The 22737-nt window shown below is 44.3% G+C and overlaps 1 protein-coding gene across 1 annotated transcript in view; it reads left to right on the forward strand.

Moving 5' to 3' along the window:
* The window catches only part of DCDC2 (doublecortin domain containing 2), a 124799-nt gene that overhangs the window by 91531 nt on the left and 10531 nt on the right, over positions 1–22737 (forward strand). The window contains exon 8 of the mRNA XM_081827605.1: positions 9716–9816. Coding sequence (XP_081683731.1) covers positions 9716–9816 — 101 coding nt within the window. The remainder of the gene's footprint in view (positions 1–9715; positions 9817–22737) is intronic.

Consider the following 22737-nt stretch of genomic DNA (forward strand, 5'->3'; position numbering starts at 1 on the left):
CTGTAAGACCAAGTTCAGAGTCTGTTCTATCAGACAAGTTTTTCCGAATCCTTCCCCACCCCCCACCCTCCCCAGCCCTGCAGTCCCTGCCTCTCGGGCTTTGCACACACTGATCTTTCTGTCTGGATGCCCTTCCTCTACTCCCCAGGGACGAGTTCCATTCGTCTTTGGATTTGTGGCTTCTGTCTCTCAGAAGCTTTGACTGTCCCCCTGTCTGTTCCCCCTTTCCTGTGCACTCTCTCCAGACAGCTGTGTAGCCCTCACTATGCTTACTCTGTGCCGTTGATGTTCTCCTTCGATTCCCCAGCAGACAGAGAGCATCTTGGTCATCTTTCTACGGCTGGCCTCCAGCACGTGCCTGAGCACGAGGAGGCTCGGTGGACATGGGCAAAATGAATGAACGAATGAATGAATGAACAAAAAGTTGCGGAATTTAATAGAACCCTGTATTTCTATTATGTGCAAGTACTCTGTTTGTTACCACAAGAAAATTCCTAGAGTAGAGTAGTAGTCTGAGGAGGGCTGGCTGTGTTACAGACTGGAACACACAGGTCGTTTGAAGGTAGTTGGACCAGCCAGAATTAAGAACAGGAACTGAGAATTTTAGGCCACTTATTAAGTAACTTCAAGTCACTGGGGTATAAAGAGGAACAACTCAATTTTTCTGATACACTAAAACTAATTTGCAGTGGAATTTTTATAAGGTAACAAAATTAGAAAGGAAAAAGTAAAGCCCTATATTCTTATTGACTTAGGCAAACCTAATCGGAGGTACTTTATTATTCTTAGTCCCGTGTATCTGATACAGATTTTAGTCTATATAGGTTACAAAATGGTTAAGAGTCATGAATTCTACGTATTGTAAATGTGTGCTTCATTCTTTGTCCTCTGAATATTTCTGAGTTTGATGAAAATCATAAAACATCTGTATCCAAAAAAAAAAAAGATTAAAAAAGGAATGCAGGGATAAGAACAAAATTGCCCGTGATCTGGGCAAATCAGTGATAATCATCCTACTTCTAAGTTCTGTCTACACTTGGAAAATTTCGTTGCACCCATTTCAAGTCAAGGTAAAATAACCATCGCGGTTAAGATCAAGTCTATGCAGGCTTCACAGTCAGATTTAAACCTCAGTTGTGTCACAGGTGATATTCAATACCCTGCAGTGGGAGTCAGGGAATAGAAAGAAACCACACATAAACCACGACCGAGAAAACTCGGCCTATAGAAGCATATGGATAAAGGTGTTTCCCTGTAATATTCTAAATTGCCAAAGAAAAATATCACTTGTGATATTCCCGTTTCTGGAAAGAGTTTCCATTTGGGTTTGTGGGACATAATGAAACACATGGAGAAGATCAGTGATTAAAAAACATTTGGGTTTTATTTCTGTACTGCCTCAGACACGCTCAGAGTATTCGCTGTCACGTGCTCTGATTCTTCCTAACGATAATATCCTTCAACGCCGAGAGCGGTGTGAGGAGGATACTGTGTAAGTCGTACAAGGATCAGGGGAGGGTCGGCCAATATCCTCTCATAAGGAAGCGTTATTACATGTGGATGCCTTCTTCCGCCCTGCCTCCCTGCTTGCTGAACGTTATGGGGGCTGCCTCACATGGGGTCAGCTTTTGGGAAGTGCTTCCTTTAAATTTCAATAAGATATGATGACGGTAATCTCTATCTACGGAGAGTTATGTATTAGAAATTGGATATATTTCACATGCGAATGTATTCCCATTAACATTAGCTAATGAAAATAATTTTAATGTCACCTTCTTACCCATTTTAATTTTAATTCTGTCTCTGATGACTGATGTGACACATAGATAGGGTGCATAGTTTTTCTTGCAAATAGACCTATATATATATTTTTTCTTCCTAGAATATTATTTTATACACTGAGAGCTATAAACTCCTTGTTTCCCCACATTTTTTTCTCTACTGGGTTTAATGAGCTATATTTTAAAATTAACATTTTGTTTCTAATTTACCATTTCTTTATGAGGCAGTCTCGGTAGTAAATCATAGTAAAATGTTTATAGTCACATTAAACTTTTCTTGCTTACATGTGGAGCTTCCACTTAATAGATATCTCATATTTCCAGAGAGTACTCAGAACTGGGCATTGTCCTGTGATTTTTCTTCTTATTTGTCCTGATAAGTTCCCACTGATTTCAAAACATGGAACTCATCAAAATATGGCTTACAATAGGGCGCCTGGGTGGCTCAGTTGGTTGGGCGACTGCCTTCGGCTCGGGTCATGATCCTGGAGTCCCGGGATCGAGTCCCACATCGGGCTCCCTGCTCGACAGGGAGTCTGCTTCTCCCTCTGACCCTCCCCCCTCTCATGAGCTCTCTCTCTCTCACATAAATAAATAAAATCTTTAAAAAAAAAATATGGCTTACAATACTATTTAAAAACGATTGTTAATAGTTGTAGTGAGGAGGTATGCTTTCAACGAGGTGGTTGGGCTTTAATGTTAATTATCACCAATTCCATGCACCTGCCATTCATTATCTGGTAACTTTTCTTACTCGAGGACGTCCGAGTCCTGTGACATTACTAGACTGGGCTATGGATACCCCGAGACTGGGAACCCTTTCGTTTCCGCCCCTCTAGCTGAAGAGGCTAAAGAAGCACGAGTGTCTGTTTTCCCTTTCTGCGGGGAAACAGATTCCTATTTATGAGAAACTCCACAGTAATGCTGCAAGCACTCCACCTTAGCAGCTCTGCTTTCATTTTTTTTTTTTTAGGCAATAAAATTCATAAGGGGTAAGTGAAAAATAATTGAGGAGCATTTTTATTTTTACTAGCATGTTTGCTATTACTTTACGGCGTAATATACCCTAAAGTGTCTACTCACGAGTCAGACAAGAAAGATTAGAGCTGCATTTGGGTGGATGTGCATCCAAGCATTGAATTTGATCCTTAGTAGAATAATTGAATGAGAGCAGTTTTGTGCATCAAATTTATCCCTGCTCTTTAGTTTGTTAGCAAATGGCTTTTTTTTTTTTTAAAGATTTTATTTATTTATTTGAGAGAGAGAATGAGATAGAGAGAGCATGAGAGGGGGGAGGGTCAGAGGGAGAAGCAGACTTCCTGCTGAGCAGGGAGCCCGATGCGGGACTCGATCCAGGGACTCCAGGATCATGACCTGAGCCGAAGGCAGTCGCTTAACCGACTGAGTCACCCAGGCGCCCCAGCAAATGGCTTTTATTACAAAGGTTTCGGGGTAGGGGGAGACGTTAAAAAAATGGAATCCCTTTCCTGCTGGCAGATGGGGGGTGGTGTCTGGGGGCGGTGGTGGTTGGTTTCTGCACCTCGTAAGGGAGTGAGAAGGAGAAGTAACAAGAGAGGAAGAAAACAAAAGCCGGTGGACTTGCACGCTTTTTCGGACCACGGCCTGAATGGCAGACGCATGGTGTATTAATTTCCTGTTACTGTGGTAACAACTTACCACAAACGGGGCAGCTTGAAACAACGTACAGATTCATTACGGCACGGTCCTGGAGGTCAGAATCCCGACATGGTCCTCACTGGCTTGTAAGCGGAGTGTTGGCAGGGCTTTGTTCCTTCTTGAGTCCCTAAGGGGGGAAATTTGCATCCTTGCCGTTTTCAGTTTTCTAAGGTTGTCTGCAATTCCCTGGCTTATGGTCCCCTCCCTCTTCAAAGCCAGCAATGACCAGGCAAGTCTTTCTCACACTGTGTCACGGGCCCCTGATTCTCCTGCCTCTCTCTTTCATTTATGATGACCTGTGTGATTACACTGGGTCCACAAGGCTAATCCAGGATCATCTCAGGGTCAGCTGATTAGCAACGGTAATTCCATCTGCAACCTTAATTCACCTCTGCCATGCAATGCGACATATTCACGGTTTCTGAGGTTAGGACGTGGACATCTTTGGGGGGCTATTATCTTAGCTACCACAGCATAGCGTACACAGTCGATCCCTGTGTAGGTGGTACTCCAACCTTCTTTCTCTTCAACCTCCATATCCCCTTCCTCATCCAAGGCTACAGTGCGGCGTAGGGCCTGATGGGGCATCAACCCCGTAACAGCACGAGGAATTAATGGGCTGGGCTAGTGGCTTTTAAGTGGTATGCTCCTTCTGTTTCATCTCTGTGCAGCAGACGTTTCTGAGTGCCTGCTCTTCATTCTCTCAACAAATACCTTTTGAACACCTACGTGCTGAGCTCTATTACGTGCTGGGGATAAGCACTGAACAATATGGGCATGCTACCTGCGCTCTTGGAGCTTATGGTTTGGTGGAGACTGACAAACACTGAAACACCAAATAAATAGGAAAAGTATCAGCTCATAATAAATGCTAGGCAGAGGATTAAAAACAGCAGTATGAATGACGGGGTGGCTACTGGAATAGGGAGGAGGACGGTTTCTGAGATCTGAATGGCAAGGAGCAGCCAATCATGTGAAAAAAGGGGAAAGAATATTCCAGGCAGAGGGCATAAGAAGTACAAAGGCAGGAATGAGTTTTCTGTTGGAGAAACAGAATGTGGCTGGAGTGTAATGGGCAAAGGGAGAGTGGTATGAAGTGTGTGCCAAGAGGGGGTAAGTGCCTGATCACACCCTTGTAAGCCATGGTACAGACCTTGGGTTCTTTGCATGAGGGAAAGACATTAGAGAGTTTCTAAATAGTCTTTCTCATTTATTGAGATCACTTGGCTGTTTTGTGGAGGATGAATTGCAGGATAGCAAGAGTGAAGAAGAGGGACACTGATGTGTAAGCTTTGCAATGAATGGCCCATCCTGCAGAGAATGGTGATTAGACCAAGTTGATAGTGGAGACAGAAATTATATTCCCAGATTTGGCATATATTTAAAAGGAAATTGAATTGACAGGACAACAGTGGAATGCATGCAAGGAGTGAGAGCAATATGGAAGTGAGGATAATTCCCAGATTTGGGGATTAAGGGGTACTGCCGTTTCCTGGGGTGGGGAAGAGAGATGATGAGCAGTTGGTGGTGGTGGTGGGGGGAGGACCAGATTTCTGTTTTGACCATATTAAGGCTGAGATGCCCATTTGGTATCAAAGGTGAGATGTCAAGTTAGACAACCGGTTATATAAGTTTTGGGATCTCTGAGGAGGCTGATCTAGGTTAGAGAGTCATTGGCATATGGCTGGTGTTCAAACCATGATCTTGATGAGACCGTCCAAGGAGAGGAGTAGACCCACGATGCAGCTCCGGGTGGTCCAGCACTTAGAAGGTGAACAAGAGGAGCTTGGGTTGGCCAGGGAGGCAGCAGCTGGTGGTGCTGCCAGAGTGTGGAGAGCTGAACGGAGAAGTGGAGAGCTACAGATGGACTGATCTACAGACGGACTCCAGCAGGCGGCCACATGGGGACGAGGGTGAAAGGAGTAAACCAGAGGTTGAGGACGCAGGCAAGAGATGGGAGCGAGCACTGTGGACTCTGAAGGTGGGCTGGGACGGAAGTGCCTGCACAGGATGAAGGGGATGTGTGCTACAGTGGAGTTGGTGTTGTCCGTGGCATTGAGATGCTGAAGTACTCAGGCCACGGTGTGGAATGTCTCATCGCCTGGGTACTGCACCTACTCAGGTGGTGGATACAGGATGGAGAGGGACAGATGGGCGAGGCTTCCTGCAAAATGAGACACTCAGAGGAGAGACTGAGGATTTATAGGAGATTAATCATATCAACGAAAGTTGTATCAAAACCAGGATGTCCGTAGGCTCAGGGGAAGTTTTGGAAGAGCAAATTCAATACTTGGCGGAGTGCACAGGGGCAGGGTGGGAGGGGCGCGGAGCAGGAAGAGATGAAACCACGAACTTGTCTTTCCACTTAAATTTCAATGAGCATTTATTGAGGACTTACTGTGGGGAGTGCACTGTGCTTATTCTTGGGAAACAAGGGCCCACAGGGCAGGAAAGGAGCTACAGGGCAGGTACGTGGAAAGATAAATAGCCCAAGTGTCTGTGAGTTTTCCAGAAGCTGCTAAGGTTGTCGAGAGCAACCCTTTCAGGTTTTCCAGAGTGATTTTTTATATGGTGGATCTTGATACATATTTACCCATCAATCAAATGAATGAAATCTACCTATTCATTTAAAAACAGTGCTTCAGGAGATGAACCGTGAGAGACTATGGACTCTGAGAAACAAACTGAGGGTTCTAGAGGGGAAGGGGGGTGGGGGGATGGGCTAGCCTGGTGATGGGTATTAAAGAGGGCACGTTCTGCATGGAGCACTGGGTGTTATGCACAAACAATGAATCATGGAACACTATGTCAAAAACTAATGATGTAATGTATGGTGATTAACATAACATAATTAAAAAAAAAACAATCCTTCATTGTTCAGTATCGTCATTAATTACAATGTGGTACCACCACACCCAGCAACTTACTGTGTGTTCAGGTAACATTTCATGATATGGGAAATGCTCAGGAAGTGATTTTAAAGTCAAAAAACACTTAAAAATTATATATACAATAAGATCCCACTTTTATGAGTGTGTGTGTGTGTTTGTGTGTGTAAGGGAGAAAGAGAGGGAGAAAAAGAAAAAGGTAGGGAGAGAGAGTCTGTTGTCAAATTATTAGTGGTGGTTATCTCTGGGTCATGAGGTTAGAAGGATGTTTGTTTTCTTCATTTCCCAAGCTCTCTAAAATGCATACGTATTATATAAACAATGTATCATCAATACATGCTGTGTAAAAATATTTTTCCTCTAGAAATTCGTATTTCTCTATTTTTAATTTTATGACATGTATAATAAACATTAAAATCCTAGTAGGCTTTCTCCCATCACAGAGTAATTTCCTGGCTGTTCTTCCCTTTTTTTTTACCCACCATTTATTCCTGTGAATTCCCTTCTGACCTTCCCTTCTTGCCCTGTGCCCCTGAAGGAGATGGCTCCCACATCAGTTCACTGATGAACAAGACTCTCCACCCACACTGCAGACAGACACGTTCATCTCTCCATTCTCTCTGTCGCCGTACACAACGTTGAGTTTTGTTGATGTGTCCCTTTGCCTTTTATATCCTATGGCTGCCATTTTCCATGCCAGTGCCCTTTCAATCTTATTTTGTTTGTTATTATTGGTTTTATTTTTCTTTTCCTGTGAAATGTTTATTCTAAAACACATCTGCAAGTCATTCATAGCTCTGGTTGGATCAAGTTAAGCATTCCATTGGATGTGAGTATCTAAGAATGTATTCCTTTCGTATCTGTAGGTTTCTCTTGGTAGTGTCTTTGAAAGCAAGTGTAACACTTGGATGCCCAAATGTCATCCGAAAATGTCATGTACTCAGGTCATAACTAGAGCGCAACATCTTTCACTGAAGGTTGACTCAAGGGACATTTTGGGGACGAGTATGATTACTGTCTTCTAAGGTAATCCGGAAGGTAGAAATGAATGTCAAACACGCTTCATTTTCCTTTTAAAACTACACTGGAGATAACATTTGATAAATTGTGGAGCCTTTTTTTGAAATTTGCCTCTGCATGTTCTCAAGGTTATGAACTCCACATGTGACTAAGGCAGAATTTATTTGTATAGTTTCTGCCATTGTTTTCTTGAGTTCCAAGTTCCCCAGAGTTTGATGGAGAGACCAAGAGCTTACCGTATATTTATCTGTTGACTCCCAATTTTGTAGACTTGATTACTCCCTTTCACTTTTCCTGCTTTATGACAGAATAATTGTGAGCCATTTTCCTAGCCCCTTGAAGTGGCCTTCCCTGCACTCTTGCTAGGTCAAAGATGGCTTTGTTGAGTGCGTAACCAAAACACTGTATTTCTTTCTACATCCATGAGGCCGTCAGCACATTTTCTATTTCGCTTTCTATATTCTTTCTTCTGATGTTGCTGAGGTTTTGGCTGAGATTTCATTGTGGATTCATGTCCTCAGTTGTAAGACAGGACCAAGTCAGGACATAATCCTTGGAAATGCTGCATGGGCCATGTCTTTGGGGAGGATTAGTGCTAGCGATAATCCAAAATAGTTGCCAATGCTGACATGCTCATTTGGTGATGATTTTGTAGGGATTCCCTATGTATATTTTCAGTTTTGATATACATGTAAGATGATTTTACTGAGAAAACTCTAATGAATGAAAAATTACTCTGGATTGCTTAAGCATACAAGAGCTGAAGGAAAGAAGGGGTCATTGGGTGGAAAGACTTTGTTGGATGATAGGAAGAACCAGTCTGGGATTAAATGATTGATGTAGATAATCCTCAAAATGAGTTAATCCATGTGAATTAATCTAACGTGTATAATCAGCTTTGAGGGCAGCTCTGTTGTCCCTGCTTTTTAAAAAGGAGAATAGAGAAGCTAATATCCAGTCAAGTTACAAAAAAGTAATTAAAAAGGAAAATGGTTTCTCTAGGAGAAACAAGAAGGGCTTGAGTTTGGTTATATTTCCTCCCTCCTTCTCTCCTTTCCTCCCTTTTTTACTTGGCTATATCTTCTGAGTGCCCATGGTGCTCTGCTCCAGCCCTTACCTGTTCTAGCATTTCCTCCAGGGGAATACCTTACTGGGGGTGTGTATACATCTCCAAATATACACTCATTGGTCTGTAAGCAACCTGAGCGACATCTCATGTATGTCTTCGGTGGCCACATGGACTCACACGGCGCCTTACATGTACTCGATCCTCCACAAATGTAAAGGGATGTTTTCCATTTAATCATAAATAACGAGTGACTTTTATAACTTTAACAATATGAAGTGTTATTGTGTGACACATGTCAGATAATTGTGCTCTGGGAAACAAGCTTCCAGTGGAGAAATAGAGGAGGTTTTAAGATAAAAGATGAAACCATATTTTCTAGACTGCAGGGGGAGTCCTGTAATAGATTACCAGAGAAGGAGGTGAAATCTCCATCCCTGGAGATCCTTAAAAATTGGGCAGAGGAAACATCTGTGAGAAGGACGGAAGCCTTAAGCCTATTTTGGGGCACACAGATAGAATGACAAACGATTCTGTGATGCTTTGATGACTTGGCCTGGAGGAGAGAAGACTGAGGGGAAACAGGAAAACTTCTTTGGATACGGAAAACAGCTATCGTTGCTTTCCGTGGGAAAACAAGTCACGGGAGCTTAACCTAAAGCCTTAGAGATTTAGGTTACATTTTACGGTTAAGGATTTTTGAGACCTAGGTTGTGAAAATCCTGTGGAAATCTGCAAACTAAAAGATTGATTTGTGTGAGACCCAGAATCAGTGATTCTATTGCAGGAAAAAAATATATATATATTTTACTATTGCTCCAAATAGAATTATGCCAGCTCGCTATATTCAGTGCCCGGCATTCTCGTGGGAAAGAAGAACCTCTAAAACTAGTATTTTTAGGCAACAGGCATCATCACTGTTTTGTGGATAGGAGTGGGGAGCAGATAACAGGTGTGAGGTCCTTTCTATCTAAATACCTGTACAGGGTTGTGTTACTAGATCAGCAGCCAGAGGGTGAGGAGGAGTCTGGGACACAGCTCTGCTCTGCTGGGTCAGCCTTGTCTTCACCACTGACCCTCTTCCCTGTGAAAATGCAGCAGTGTGTGTGTGTGTTGCGGGGGGAGGGGGTGGAGGACTGCAAAAACCCCATCAGTACAAAGGGAGGCAAAGTACCTATTAAGAAGCATTATCTTCATTAGGTATTTGATTGCAGTTTTAATGTTCAGCCACATGATGTCACCATTGGATTTTGATTTCACTGTGCATTTGTCTCCAATAACAGATGAAGGCGTTTTCAAAGCTGGAGCAGAGAGGTCTGAGACACGGGGGGCAGCAGAAGTCCAAGAAGATGAAGACACTCAAGTTGAGATCCCAGTTGACCAGGTAGTCGCCATGTTTTTAAAAATATGCATAAACTAATGACCACTTTTTTCTTTCAAGTTTTGTGTTATCTGCTCCAGGCTGTTCCTACGAGTAGGCTGGTTAGACCCTCTCAGGTGCTGGGTCGTCGAATGGCCCACAACACACCCCTCAGGTCTTCCTAGTAGTCCTACAAAGAATAGCCAGTTGAGTTGTCTTTTTTTAATTTTAATTTTTTTAATAATGTTGATGTAACTTTAATAAACAGCATTGAAGAATAAGGTGGATTGGGTAAGCCGTGAGATGCAAAGAGGGAGAAAGTTTGATACAGAAAAAGCATATTGGCTGGGGGTTTTTATCTAGAAAAAAAGTCCTCCATTCAGAAAAGAATTTTTTTTTTTTTTAAAAGCTGTGCTATTCTATCCTTTAGGGTCCTTGAAATTGGTGTGGTTGGAATTTATTTTTCATAGAAGAATTGCTTATACAAGTACAATGCGCGTTATTTGCTGTGTGTGTTATTGATTTTCTTTTTCGGCCAACAGAACACGGTACTTGTAGGAGAGAGAGAATGAGAGTGAGTGTGTGAGTATGTGTGTGTGTGTCCATGTGCTTACAGAAGGGATGAAGTAGTGCTAGGGTTGGTTAAATGATGCAAGAAATAAGTCAGTTAGGCTTTTTAATACAGCTCAGCCGGATTTCTTACATTTCTAGATGGAGGATTAGCATCAAGGTGGGGAGGAGGATGTCGTAACCTCAGGCTCAAGGGAATGAGAAGTCACTAGGCATTGTCACTTGTCCTCTATTATGTGAGATTTCCTTTACAGAAAGCAAATTTCACAATCCAGCAAGTTCCATAGATGATCTTCTCAGTTGTATTTGTCTTTAACAGTGTGGCAGTGAAATTGCTGCTTGATTATTCTACAGGCATTTCCCATAAGCATCGCCTTCCTGATGAAAAGCCTCATGTGTTAAAAATCACACAGATTTCAAAAATCCAATTTATTACCCAGGATTAGCCACAACTAATAATTTTTCATAAACTCCAGGTATTTTTTTTTCCTGAGGGAAAATGGAATTTTAAGTCTCCTGTGAAAGCTGCAATTAAATGTTATATTTGAAGACAAAGAAGAGTAATCATCATGGATGTACAGCCCCGAAGAGCTGCCCAACACAAGACGAATTTATTCCAGAGTCAGAAGGCCAGATGATATCAGGACAGAATCAGACCGCGATTGCCAAAAGAGAAATCTCTTTGTTAATCACTTAACAAGTTTCAAAACCTGTGATAGGGGTTTCGTTACTTGTAAGTTTTGTGTCACAGGAAGGGGAGCTGATAGAAGGAAGGAGCTGGTCTCTGATGCGACCTGAACAGCCTTGGCTGAGTGTTTGCCGAGCTCCATTTCTCATTTGACTGGAGAGGGTTAGCTTATTAACATGCGAGCGTGCAGAGACTCTGGGTAAACAGACTGGCGAAAGCTGGGCAATGTCAGCACACTGATGTCACTTCGAAGGAAATGAAACCCGGTAACAAAAGGTCAGAACGCCTTTCTTCCTTGCCCCCGTTGGTAATAGGGCAGGAATTGGCTGGTGCACGTGGTTGGCGAGAGATACTTACGGGGTCCGGTGTCAGGGTCCTTCTCTCTGTGGCCTGCTGACCTTCTGTTCCCTATCCTCACCTTCTTCTGTTCCCTATCCTCACCTTCTTCTGTTCCCTATCCTCACCTTCTTCTGTTCCCTATCCTCACCTTCTTCTGTTCCCTATCCTCACCTTCTTCTGTTCCCTATCCTCAGCAGCTGTGTTATCGATACTGTGAAGAACCAAGTGAGGGTGTGGAGAAGTTAGCGTAAAGCTCCATGATAGTTAGGAACAGCTCTGTGGATGTACTCTCGTGGTGTTCTTCATGAAGCAGTAGGTACTGTTTACTAAGTACCTCCCAAGTGCCAGGCACCTTACTAGGTACTTTTATCTCATATGATTGTGATGACAGCCCCAGGTCTTATCACCCCTGCATTATGTAGAGAAAGAAAGTGAGCTCACGTAGGTGGACTTGCTTGTCCAAGCTTGTACCATTATGTAGAGAAGTTTGTATTTGAGGGGCACCTGGGTGACTCAGTCGTTAAGCGTCTGCCTTCGGCTCAGGTCATGATCCAGGGTCCTGGGATCTAGCCCCGCATTGGGCTCCCTGCTCGGCGGGGAGCCTGCTTCTCCCTCTCCCACTCCCCCTGCTTGTGTTCCTGCTCTCGCTCTCTCTCTCTCTGTCAAATAAATAAAATAAAAATCTTTAAAAAAAAAAAAAAAAAGAGAAGTTTGTATTTGAATGCAAGTCTGTCCAATTTCAAATTGTATGAGTGATCTGCAAAACCCCAAGCCCCCAAAAGCCAATTATTAGCTTAAGGAAGGAAAAAAATTCCTGCACAGGAAAGGAAATGTAGTCATCATATACTACTTGGCTCAGCTATGAACGACACTTACGTTCACTCGCTTTCGGGCCATACCTAGTTAACTTCTTTGGACTGATTCCCTATCATCTAAATGGCTCATGTTATAATTTTAGTCAAAGGGCCACGGGCAAGGGCGTGTGTGTGTGTGTGTGTGTGTGTGCAAATATCATGTGTAATCGGCCAAGTAATGTATCCATGCCTGAATAGCAGATCAAGTTTTAGAAGTAAAAATTGCCGGGAGCCAATTCTCCATGGATCTCTTGTGTTTCTGCATATCTTATGAGCAGACAGATTGCCTTTGTTCTGGACTATCTTTTCTTTTCTGGTTTTTTTTTTTTTTTTGCTTTGGACTATCTTTTGAATAAGCTCGGAAGACAGACCTAGTGACTTCCTCCGGAACAATCATTCTCAACTCGAGGCAGCCTTGCCTCTGAGGGATGTTTGGACATTTCTGGGGACATTCTGTGTTTGTTATAACTGAGGGAGTACTCCTGGCGGCTGGTGGGAAGCGGAGAGGGATGCTACAGAATATCCGGTAATGCAACGATAGCCCTCGCAGCAAAAAGTTGTTCAGCCCAAAATGTTAATAGGACTGAGATGAGAACCCTTGGCATGGAGAAAAGGCCAGGTTTGTTTATTGTCCAGTGTCATAAGGATAATGTCTTCCTGTGGTGCAGGGCCAGCGAGGTTTAGTATCCGTTATAAAAGATACAGTGCCATCAAGCTGTATGCTCAAAACCAGTCAAAATTGGGGGCGCCTGGGTGGCGCAGTCGGTTAAGCGTCCAACTCGTGGTGTCTGCTCCTGTCGTGATCTCAGGGTCAGGGGATCGAGCCCTGTGTCAGGCTCGTGGAGTCCGCTTAAGACTCTCTCCTCCTCCCTCTGCTCTTCTCACCCCTGCAAGCATGCATTCTCTCCCTCTAAAATAAATGAACAAATACAAAAAAGAAATTAGTCAAAATTGTAAATGTTATGTGTATTTTAGCACAATAAAAGTATTCGGAAAAAGAAGATTGGGTCCTTTCCCTGGATTGTAAGCTGCTATTTGTATCTCCTGGCCCCCCTTCCCATTGCCCTGTGGGAACGGGGCCTCGGGGAGTGGGTGCCCGTGGTGATACTCTGGCTTCCGCTATTGTCGTGAGCAGTGAAGTTCTTTGTCTCTCACCCAGGAGTCTCATGTCTTCTGCCATGTCTCTGAAATCACAGCAGGCTAATGAGTAAGCTTGTAAGTAGGGTAAAATTTCAAACCTTCCAGAGTCCTTGCCTCTACTGCACGGTGTTGGTGTGTTTAAGTATGTAAATGCGGACTCATTCCAGCCAAGAACATGGCTGAACTCTGTCCCAACATTCAGACTCTTGTCATTTTTTTTTTTTTTAAAGATTTTATTTATTTATTTGAGAGAGAATGAGAGAGAGCACATGAGAGGGAGGAGGGTCAGAGGGAGAAACAGACTCCCTGCCGAGCAGGGAGCCCGATGCGGGACTCGATCCAGGGACTCCAGGATCATGATCTGAGCCAAAGGCAGACGCTTAACGACTGAGCCACCCAGGCACCCCATCAGACACAATTTTTTTTTTTAAGATTTTATTTATTTGAGAGAGAGAGAATGAGAGACAGAGAGCACGAGAGGGAAGAGGGAAGGGGGCAGAGGGGGAAGCAGACCCCCTGCCGAGCAGGGAGCCCGATGCGGGACTCGATCCAGGGACTCCAGGATCATGACCTGAGCCGAAGGCAGTCGCTTAACCAACTGAGCCACCCAGGCGCCCCAGACTCTTGTCATTTTTTTTTTTTTTAGACAATCCTGGATCTAAGACTACTTCCAAACCCCCGGGGAAACTGAGGAATGGCATGTTTTTTAAAATGTATTTGGGGAGAATAAATATCTTTTCTCAGGAGAGAGTTTAAGTCTAACAAGAATAAAGTATTCTTTTAAAAATTAGGGTTTTGTTTTTTTTTTTTTGGTTTTTTGGTTTTTTTTTTTGCATGCACACTCCAAATCAGTCTGGTTTCTCATAAGCAGGAGAACAAGTTGTGATTAGGCAGTACTGTGGTTACATTTCGGCATGGGTGACTCATGTATCACTTATAAAGTGATGCTTTTTCAAGCTAAGGAGGCAAGAAAGTTAAGTAAAAGTAAAGTGCCTCTAGTAAGTAAGGGTCAGGCAGGAGAACCCCCCATCTCAGAAGCCCAAGCAAACAAATACCTATAAAATAGGCAAAAAAAGAAGTTATATTTGGATTTTGTTCCATTGGAGAGAAGAGGGCAGAAGATGGGGATAGTAACTTCCGAGGGTTTCGGATTATTTTATAGCTCTCTTCATCCATTTGTAGTTGATTTTGGATAGTAAAATAATGAGAATCACAAGATGTTTTTATGCTAAGTAGTTTCATTAAACAGCATTTAAGCCGTGTCATGAACACTGGAGCAGAGAAAGCTTTCTTTAATTGGAGGTTGTGCTATATACTCTTCTTCCTTGTTTGTTTAAAACTTAACTAACCATTAACAAAGTGACACATACAATATTTTTTAAGGTTTAACGAAGATTACAACAAAAGTAGCAACCACGTGCCTCACCCCTCCCCACCTGGATTCCTGGACCACAGAGATAACCCGTTTGAACCAGTTCAGCTCTTTCTCATAGAAGACACCACTGTATTTCTAAACCATACATCCTTTCCCTCCCTTCCATTTTAATGCCTCTGAAATCTTTGGGTCTTACGAGTGATTGCATGTCATAGTTTAATTGGCATTTTTTTTTTTTTAATTCTGAGAGGTACATAAACTAATGGAGATCCTTTTAAATAGGTGACATTTCAAATTTGATAAAGTAACTTTCTTGATTTTAGTTTTTCAGATTTAGATACGATTAACTTTATCTCTAATGACTGTGCAAGATGGCTGGTTAAATCTCTTACCGACTCTCCTCCCCCACCCCCCAATAAGGCCACACGCACACAAACACAGACATACACGACCCTCTTCTTCTTTCGTTCCACCCTCATTTTATGATGATTTTTGGCCGAGTCAGGATTTAATCTCTACGTTATTTTTACTACATCAGCCTTATTGTTAGTTGAGCCACAGAGTGGACTCCGATTACATTTCCTTTCTTGCATAACACTCTTTTCCTCCTTCCTATTTCAGTAATTGCCTTTTTTTATTCATTGGCTTAGTTTTCTGTGTAGCTTTTACCAAGCCATCTCTAAACTCTGCCAGGCGGTGGGTTTCCTCTTGGCGTGCGCAAGCGTGTGCAGTGACGACATTTCACCTTCAGCTTTTTCTCAGACACGTCAGTCATCAGCCTCAAGCTGGTTAGGTGTTCTCTGGATCTGCTTTTTAGAGTTATCCTGGGATTTTTCTTGACCGTTAGGGAAATTCTGTATGCATAGGCTCAGCTCCTCGGGTTGGGGGAGTTTCACTGTAGAGTGATTGGTTTTTGCCATTTCATTGGCAGATCTCCATTTTTCTTTGTTCTTTTGGGTTGGTCTGTTTCCTTTGAATGGAATCTTTTGGGTGTCAGCCTGACTGTGAGCATTTGGGGATCTGACTATGGGACGGGGGCTTGAGGATCTTGCTGTTAGGTAAAGAGATTTATTCTTCTTGGTTTCAGTATGGTGCCCGTGGTGCTCTTGTTCTCAGCTGTGCTGAGTCAGCACCCCCGTAGTTCAAGGGTAGGGAGGGGATCTTGGGAGTCTTTGTGCTTCTTTTAAAGACTCTAAGCCAGTCTCCCTATTTTTAGTTACACCTACACCCCGTCTTCCAGAGATAGATGGTGCCACCAGTCCCTCAGCTTTCTGTAGGTCCTTCAGCAGGCAGAGGTCTACTTCTTGGCTCCTCCTCCCACAGGAGCAAATTTTAGCAGCATCAGTTCTGCTCTTACTGGCCCCATATCCATTGGTTTTACTGTTTCCCAAATTTTGTGGCTGTTATTTCCTCTCCAGGCCTCTGTGCCCTTACAGGTTCACCTTTTTTTAAAAATTGCCTTTACTGACAATTTGGAGGGACGTCAGAAGGGAACTAAGTGAAAAAAAAACCCTCACATTTGTTCAACTTGCTGTATTTAACCAGAAATCACTTCCACACTAATTCATCACAGGGGAAATAAACTGTTTTTATAGAATCTCCATTAATGATGAGAAACTGGCAGCCTGTGACCAAATCTCCTACAAGAGATTCTTCTTTGGCTGGCACAGGGCTTACAGAATCTCCTTAGTAGCCCGGGTACTCTTCAGCGCACCCCAGACCCCAGCACACCGTGTTACTAACACCACTCCTGGATTACATACTTCGGTCATTTGCCCAGCTCCCAGGGACATTTGAGCTTGTGATTATTTGTCTACACATATAGAACATAATGCCACTAAAAAAAAAAATCTGTAGTCGGGGCACCTGGGTGACTCAGTCATTTGAGCATCTGCCTTCGGCTCTGGTCATGATCTCAGGGTCCTGGGATTGAGCCCTGCCTCGGGCTCCCTGCTCAGCGGGGAGCCTGCTTCTCCCTCTCCCTCTGCTCCTCCCCCTGCTGGTGCTTTCTTGGTCAAATAAATAAATAAAATCTTAAAAAAAAAAAAAAATCTGTAGTCTAACCAGAAACAAGAGGTTTGAAATCCCAAGATGCCCATTGACACAGTCCTGTTCTCCGTGCCCTCACGTGGTCCCACCACTTACCCAACCTGCTGCTTATGGGGAATCGGCCGCCACTTGCAGTTTCTGCTAGGAAAGGCAAGCTAGCTGGAGAGCTTCTCTGCATTACTTTTTCACGTGTAATAAAAGACACAGAAAGGTGTAAAGGGGGCTGGTTTTTCTGACCAGACCCGTAGGTCTACTTCCATGGAATGGATTTGTGAAAATAAGAATTATAAGATGTTTGAAACCAGAAGGGACGTAGGTGCAAACTCCTTATTTTGCCATAGAAGACACAAAGCCCTGCGTTCCCACAGAGCCGCAGCCTATTGAAGAGGTTCTCTCCAAACACCTCGAGGAAGGGCAATGGGGGAGCTTAGGGACTTCTAGTTTTCCCACAAACAACAACACATCCCGTCTGTGTGGAGGGCTCCTCGGCTGTCACTGCCTTCGTGGAACAATATCTCCAACAAACAATATCTCCACCATTCTTTCAAGTCCTATCCTCTCTGTGAATCGTGCTCACGTTTGCTGCTGCAAGCCTCGTGACCTCTGCAGGAGTTGAGATACGGGTGACCTGGCTTCCTAATTTCCCCATGCATCCTCAGCAAGGCTCTTTGTGACATCCCGTTTCTAGATTTCTGTTTACTTGATGGAAATGGTGTTAAACATTAAAATGTAGCCCTCGAGGATTTCTGATGTGAGAGAAAATCAACATTTACTTCTAAAGCGAGAGAACTTAATGGGGATTTTTTTTTCTAATGATGACTAAAATGTTCTCATGCTATCTAAATATAAGTTTCAGTGTATTCTGTCTTCCTGGACGTCTCAGGAGCGTGGGGGAGCTTTGTGGGCTCAGGTGAGCCAGCTCTCAGCAGGTGGCTGGCCAGAGCCTCACCCTACTGTGTCCTTGCAGGGTCGCACCTGTGAACATAAACCCCCCTTTTTTTGTAGGTCACGGTACTTCAAACCACATTTGAACCTTTTTATTTATTTATTTTTCTTTCCCTCTCTGTGAAAGCTGAAAACAGGAAGCGGTACTTTGCTATCATGAAAAATTGAAACTGATTATTTCCAAACACCTCATTCAACTTGCGTAGGAGATGACTTTTAGTTTCCGTGGCAACAGAAATAAAAACAAGTAGGTGACTTCGGCGTTTGCAACACCAATGCCCGAACTCCACAGAAACGCCTTCTACCCAGAGCCTGAAACAAACCCTCCCTCTTTCCCGAAGCACGAATGTAGTAAATGTTACATGAGAAGCGGACATAAGGTTTGTCGTTTTGTTCCTTGTTGGTGCTGATCTCCCCTTCCTGGTGGAGTGGGTTTCGGGGAGGAGGAAGTGACGGGGGGGTTGGGGAGGAGACATGGTGGTCAGGGAGGGTCCCTTGACTAGAAAGTTCTAACTTGCGCCATTCTCTCAGATAGCCAGGGTCTTAAACCTTAACATATATTCCTCAGGGAACTTCAACGTAAATATAAGACAAATCAACGTTTACTGCTAAAGGGGGCGGGACATCAGCTCTGGTCTCTGTTTCGATGCCTTTCCCGTTTCTAATTTTGGGTGCTGCTGTGACTGTCAAAGGTGTGATGTGAGTTTAAAGTGCAAGTCCTTCGAGCAGCCCCAGCTGTCCGTGAATACCATCCAAGTAATTGATGCCTTCGACATTTTGTGACTCATTTCCATATGATTTCCATATTCCATCTCCTTTCCTCTCACCACTCAGGAATCCCGAGTTAACCTTAGTCACCGCATGCACACTCTCTAGGAATCCTGAATACTGAGAGCCGTCCCCGCTAGGACGCAGCCAGTGCTAATAACTACCAGACCTTTCCTGACTTGCCATACAAATCAACCATTATCTCAGACTGTCTGTTACGAAATAAATAGTGAGATATGCATATAAGCGAATGCAGGCAAAAGGCACTTGGAATACCAACACTGGTGTTATATTAAGAAGAAATGTGGAACTTTTCTAGTGTAACTTTGTAAGAGCAAATTTCTTGTGATAAATAATGTGCTTTTTTTTTTTAAGAGGGAGAGTGGGGAGGGGCAGAGTGAGAGAGAGAATCTTAAGCAGACTCCCCACTGAACGTGGAGCCCGATGCAGGGGCTCGATCTCACAACCCTGGGATCATGACCTGAGCCAAAACTAAGAGTCAGATGCTCAACTGACTGAGCCACCCAGGCGCCCCTAAGTAACATGCTTTTTGAAAGGTAAAAAAGTTCTCAGCTTTCTTACAAAAACTTGTATGTTTAAGGGTACATATTGTCTGTAATTGTACATATATGTGCAACATGTCTGTTACTCTAGCCTTGCTGGGGATGTTCCTGATGTCAGAGAGGCCGTGAGGCTGGAATCGTTTGAGTGACTTCTACAATCCTTGTTGTTCTATTAACATGCATCGGTTTAGTGAGTGTCATGGAGAAGGTCTAATGAATGCCCTTTCTTGACTCCAGCGAAGCATAGGAATTGTGCGTTATACAGGACATAGGATTCCACAGCTCCTCATAGGCATCAGCTAGTCCTGAGATTTTAGGATTTTAGGATGGATGTGTTTCTTTGGAGAAACGATTCCTACCCGAAAACTGGTTCTCTTAAAATTTTAGTCACAAGCTGGCTAAAATTTGAGGTAAATGTAAGGAAGGAGTAAATCCCCTTCATCAGGGGAGAAGACTTGAAGCATAGGTAAAAGCATCTTCCCGATTAGTTTTCTTTGCCATGCTGTGTCTCCTTTCTGTAACACGACTCTTAATAAAGAATGGCAGGGTGCCATAATTAGAATAAATCTTGTAGGATTGTCTTTATGGCTAAACAACATTCTGTCGACAGTCAATCCTATTTTCTCCCAGCTTTCAATAAAATTGGTATTTTTTAACATAAAAAATACCATTTTCACTTAAAAAGGCACTATTACATGCAACCAATGAATCATTGAACACTACACCAAAAACCAATGATATGCTATATGTTGGCTAATTGAATTGAAATTAAAAATAAAAAAGAGGTACTATTTCAAGGTACTATTTACAATTAGAAATTTTAACCAAAAATGCCTTCCCAAAGTGGTATATTTCTGACCATATCGTGACCAGGTACCTGGAGAGTGCCCAGGAAATGGGAGCCTTGTCACCGTCATCTGTCCCTTCCCAAAGGCACATATTGCCCTGGCTTTTGCCTGTAGGATGCGTATTTGTGTTTAAGTCAAGACAAGGACTATATAATACCATGGTAAATGTGGTGATGGATACAAGGATGAATAAGAAAGAGCTCTTGCTTCTAGAACCTTCCAGAGGGCCTCTGTAGAGCCCCATTTTCCCACAGTCATTCCAAATATCATTCGAGGCATCTTTGCCCACTATTTTTGTATCACAAGAGGGAGAGTGGGGAGGGGCAGAGTGAGAGAGAGAATCGCACACCGTGGGTACAGTGTACTGAGGAGATCTGACAGGTCTCATGAGGGCACAGGTAAGGCGTGCTGGCTGCTTGAGGGAGCCAGGAAGGCTTGAAGAGAAGGTGGGTCTAACAGGGGAAGAAAGAGCATTCCGGGTGAAGGTAGAGGGAACAGAATGAGTTAATGGTGTGGTGCAGGGGACAGGGCTCCTTTCAGCCTCTTCCATGGAGGATGTTCTCCAGCCCCCAGTACTCATGTCTGGGAAGGACTGGATTTGCCCTCCCCACCCCACCACATCGAGTCAGCCCTCTTCCCTTCATGAGGAGCCCAACTTCCCTAGTTTGTGCTGAAGGGCTTTTTAGGGAAACGGGGGAAAGGAGAAAGAGGGAGAGAGAGGAAAGACTATGAATATGGACATGACTATGTGTGGGGCTGAGGAGGAAAAGGGAGGTAAGGTGGTACCTGGTGAGCGTCGTGGTCTGCTCAGCCGCCTGAACAAAGTCCCACCAACTGGGTGACGTCACCAGGAGACACTGACCGTCCCACAGCTCCGGAGCCTGGGATCGTGAGATCGGGGTGTCGGCAGCTTGGTTTCTTCTGAGCACTCTCTCTTCAGCTGGTAGATAGATGTCTTCTCTCTGTGTCTTCACATAGTCTTTACTCTGTATGTATAATCTCTTATGAGGACGTCAGTCATATTGGGTCACAGCCCACCCTGCGAACCTCATTTTAACTTCATTACATCTTTAACGGCTCCAACTCCATGTAGAGTCACCTTGTGAGGTACTGGGGGTTCGGACTCCAGCATGTTAATTTTGAGGGGACACATTCAGCCCCAAAGAGTGAGAAAGTGGGATTTGTCTACCAGGCAAATCAAAAGGCTAATTTTCACTGGACGAGTCAGCTTTTGAAGTCTTGTGTCTGTCAGACAGGTGCTTGGTGGCGAGTAGAGAGAGGAGAGGCAGAGGGGTGGAACCCAGCTCAGCCAGCCAGTCCCTCTGTCTTTCAGTCTGTTTGTCCCATGGGAAGAGTGGGGCTGGGCGTGTGCCTGGTTACCATGGTGACCAGTTTATAAACTACTGGGACCGGCGTCCCTCAACTAGAATCTTTATTAATTTTTTTTAATGTGTATGAAAGATATCACCCACTGGTCACGTAACCCTTGGCAGGTTGCTTGACTTTTCCTCAGGCTCAGTTTCCCACTCTGGATAATGGGGATAACTCTGCCCGCCTACTGCTCGGGAAAAATGAGAAAATATTTGTGAAGGTACTTTGAGAAGCTTAATGTGCTACCTACAGTTCTGTCTTTATCATCCCCCTAACTGGCTACCGCCGGCCTGCCTCCCCCAACTGAAGACGAAGGCGTGACCCAAATGTACACACTCATTCACGTGAGCCAGCCTTGTTGGGTGCTTCTTGCTGGCATGTTTGTATTACTTTTGAGAGTGGATAGCAGTTCAGAAACAAACGAAGCTTGGATGGCAAATTGGTTGTGAAAAACACATGCCAGGCGAACCCTGACCTGCGTAGCCAAGATCAAAGATGATGGTCTATGCAAATCATGCCTAACAGTCTCAATAGGCCAGAAGTTTAAATGTCAGCATGCATTTTTTTAAAAAGATGTATTTATTTATTTGAGAGAGAGCACGAGCACACAGGTGGGTGGAGGGGCAGAGGGAGAAAGAGAATCTCATATAGACTCCCCGCTAAGTGCCGTCCCTGAGGTGGGGCTCCATCCCAAGACCCCAGCTGAAATCAAGAGTCGGCTGCTTAACCGACTGAGCCACCCAGGCGCCCAATGTCAGCCTGCATTTAACTATATTAACCCATAAGGGGAAGACGGTAGCTGAGTGTCCTGATAGGATTTTATGTTTGTTTTCATGTGAATGAGATTTAGAAGGGAGATCTCTTGAAGTGGCCCGCCGGAACACAGTTTCATTAGTGCAAACCCTGTGCTTGACCCTTCCGTCGGACAACCTCTAGACTCCTTCCACTCACTGGTGAGCTAACAGTAATAAACACATATATAGCTCGTTAAGTTTACGGTGGTCTTTTATGTGCACGGTCCTATTTGTTCCCTCCTACAATCCTGTGAGGTCGTTGTGATCACCCTCAAATTCCAAAGGGAACTCGGGCCAGGTGTGGTGACTTCGCAGGGAATCAGGCCAAGTGCGGTGATGTCGTTAGTACTCGGGGCGGGTGCGGTGACGTCGCCGGGACTCGGGGCCGCGTGAGGTGACGTCGCCGGGACTCAGGGCCGCGTGCGGTGATGTCGCCGGGACTCGGGGCGGGGGCGGTGAAGTCGCCGGGACTCGGGGCGGGGTGCGGTGACGTCGCCGGGACTCGGGGCGGTGACATCGCCGGGACTTGGGGCGGGGTGCGGTGACGTCGCCGGGACGCGGGGCGGGGTGCGGTGACGTCGCTGGGACTCGGGCCCGCGTGCGGTGACGTCGCCGGGACTCGGGGCGGATGAGGTGACGTC

This window comes from Leptonychotes weddellii, chromosome 8, assembly GCF_054177405.1.
Source record: "Leptonychotes weddellii isolate Sample4059 chromosome 8, ASM5417740v2, whole genome shotgun sequence".
NCBI classification, from domain to species: Eukaryota; Metazoa; Chordata; class Mammalia; order Carnivora; family Phocidae; genus Leptonychotes; species Leptonychotes weddellii.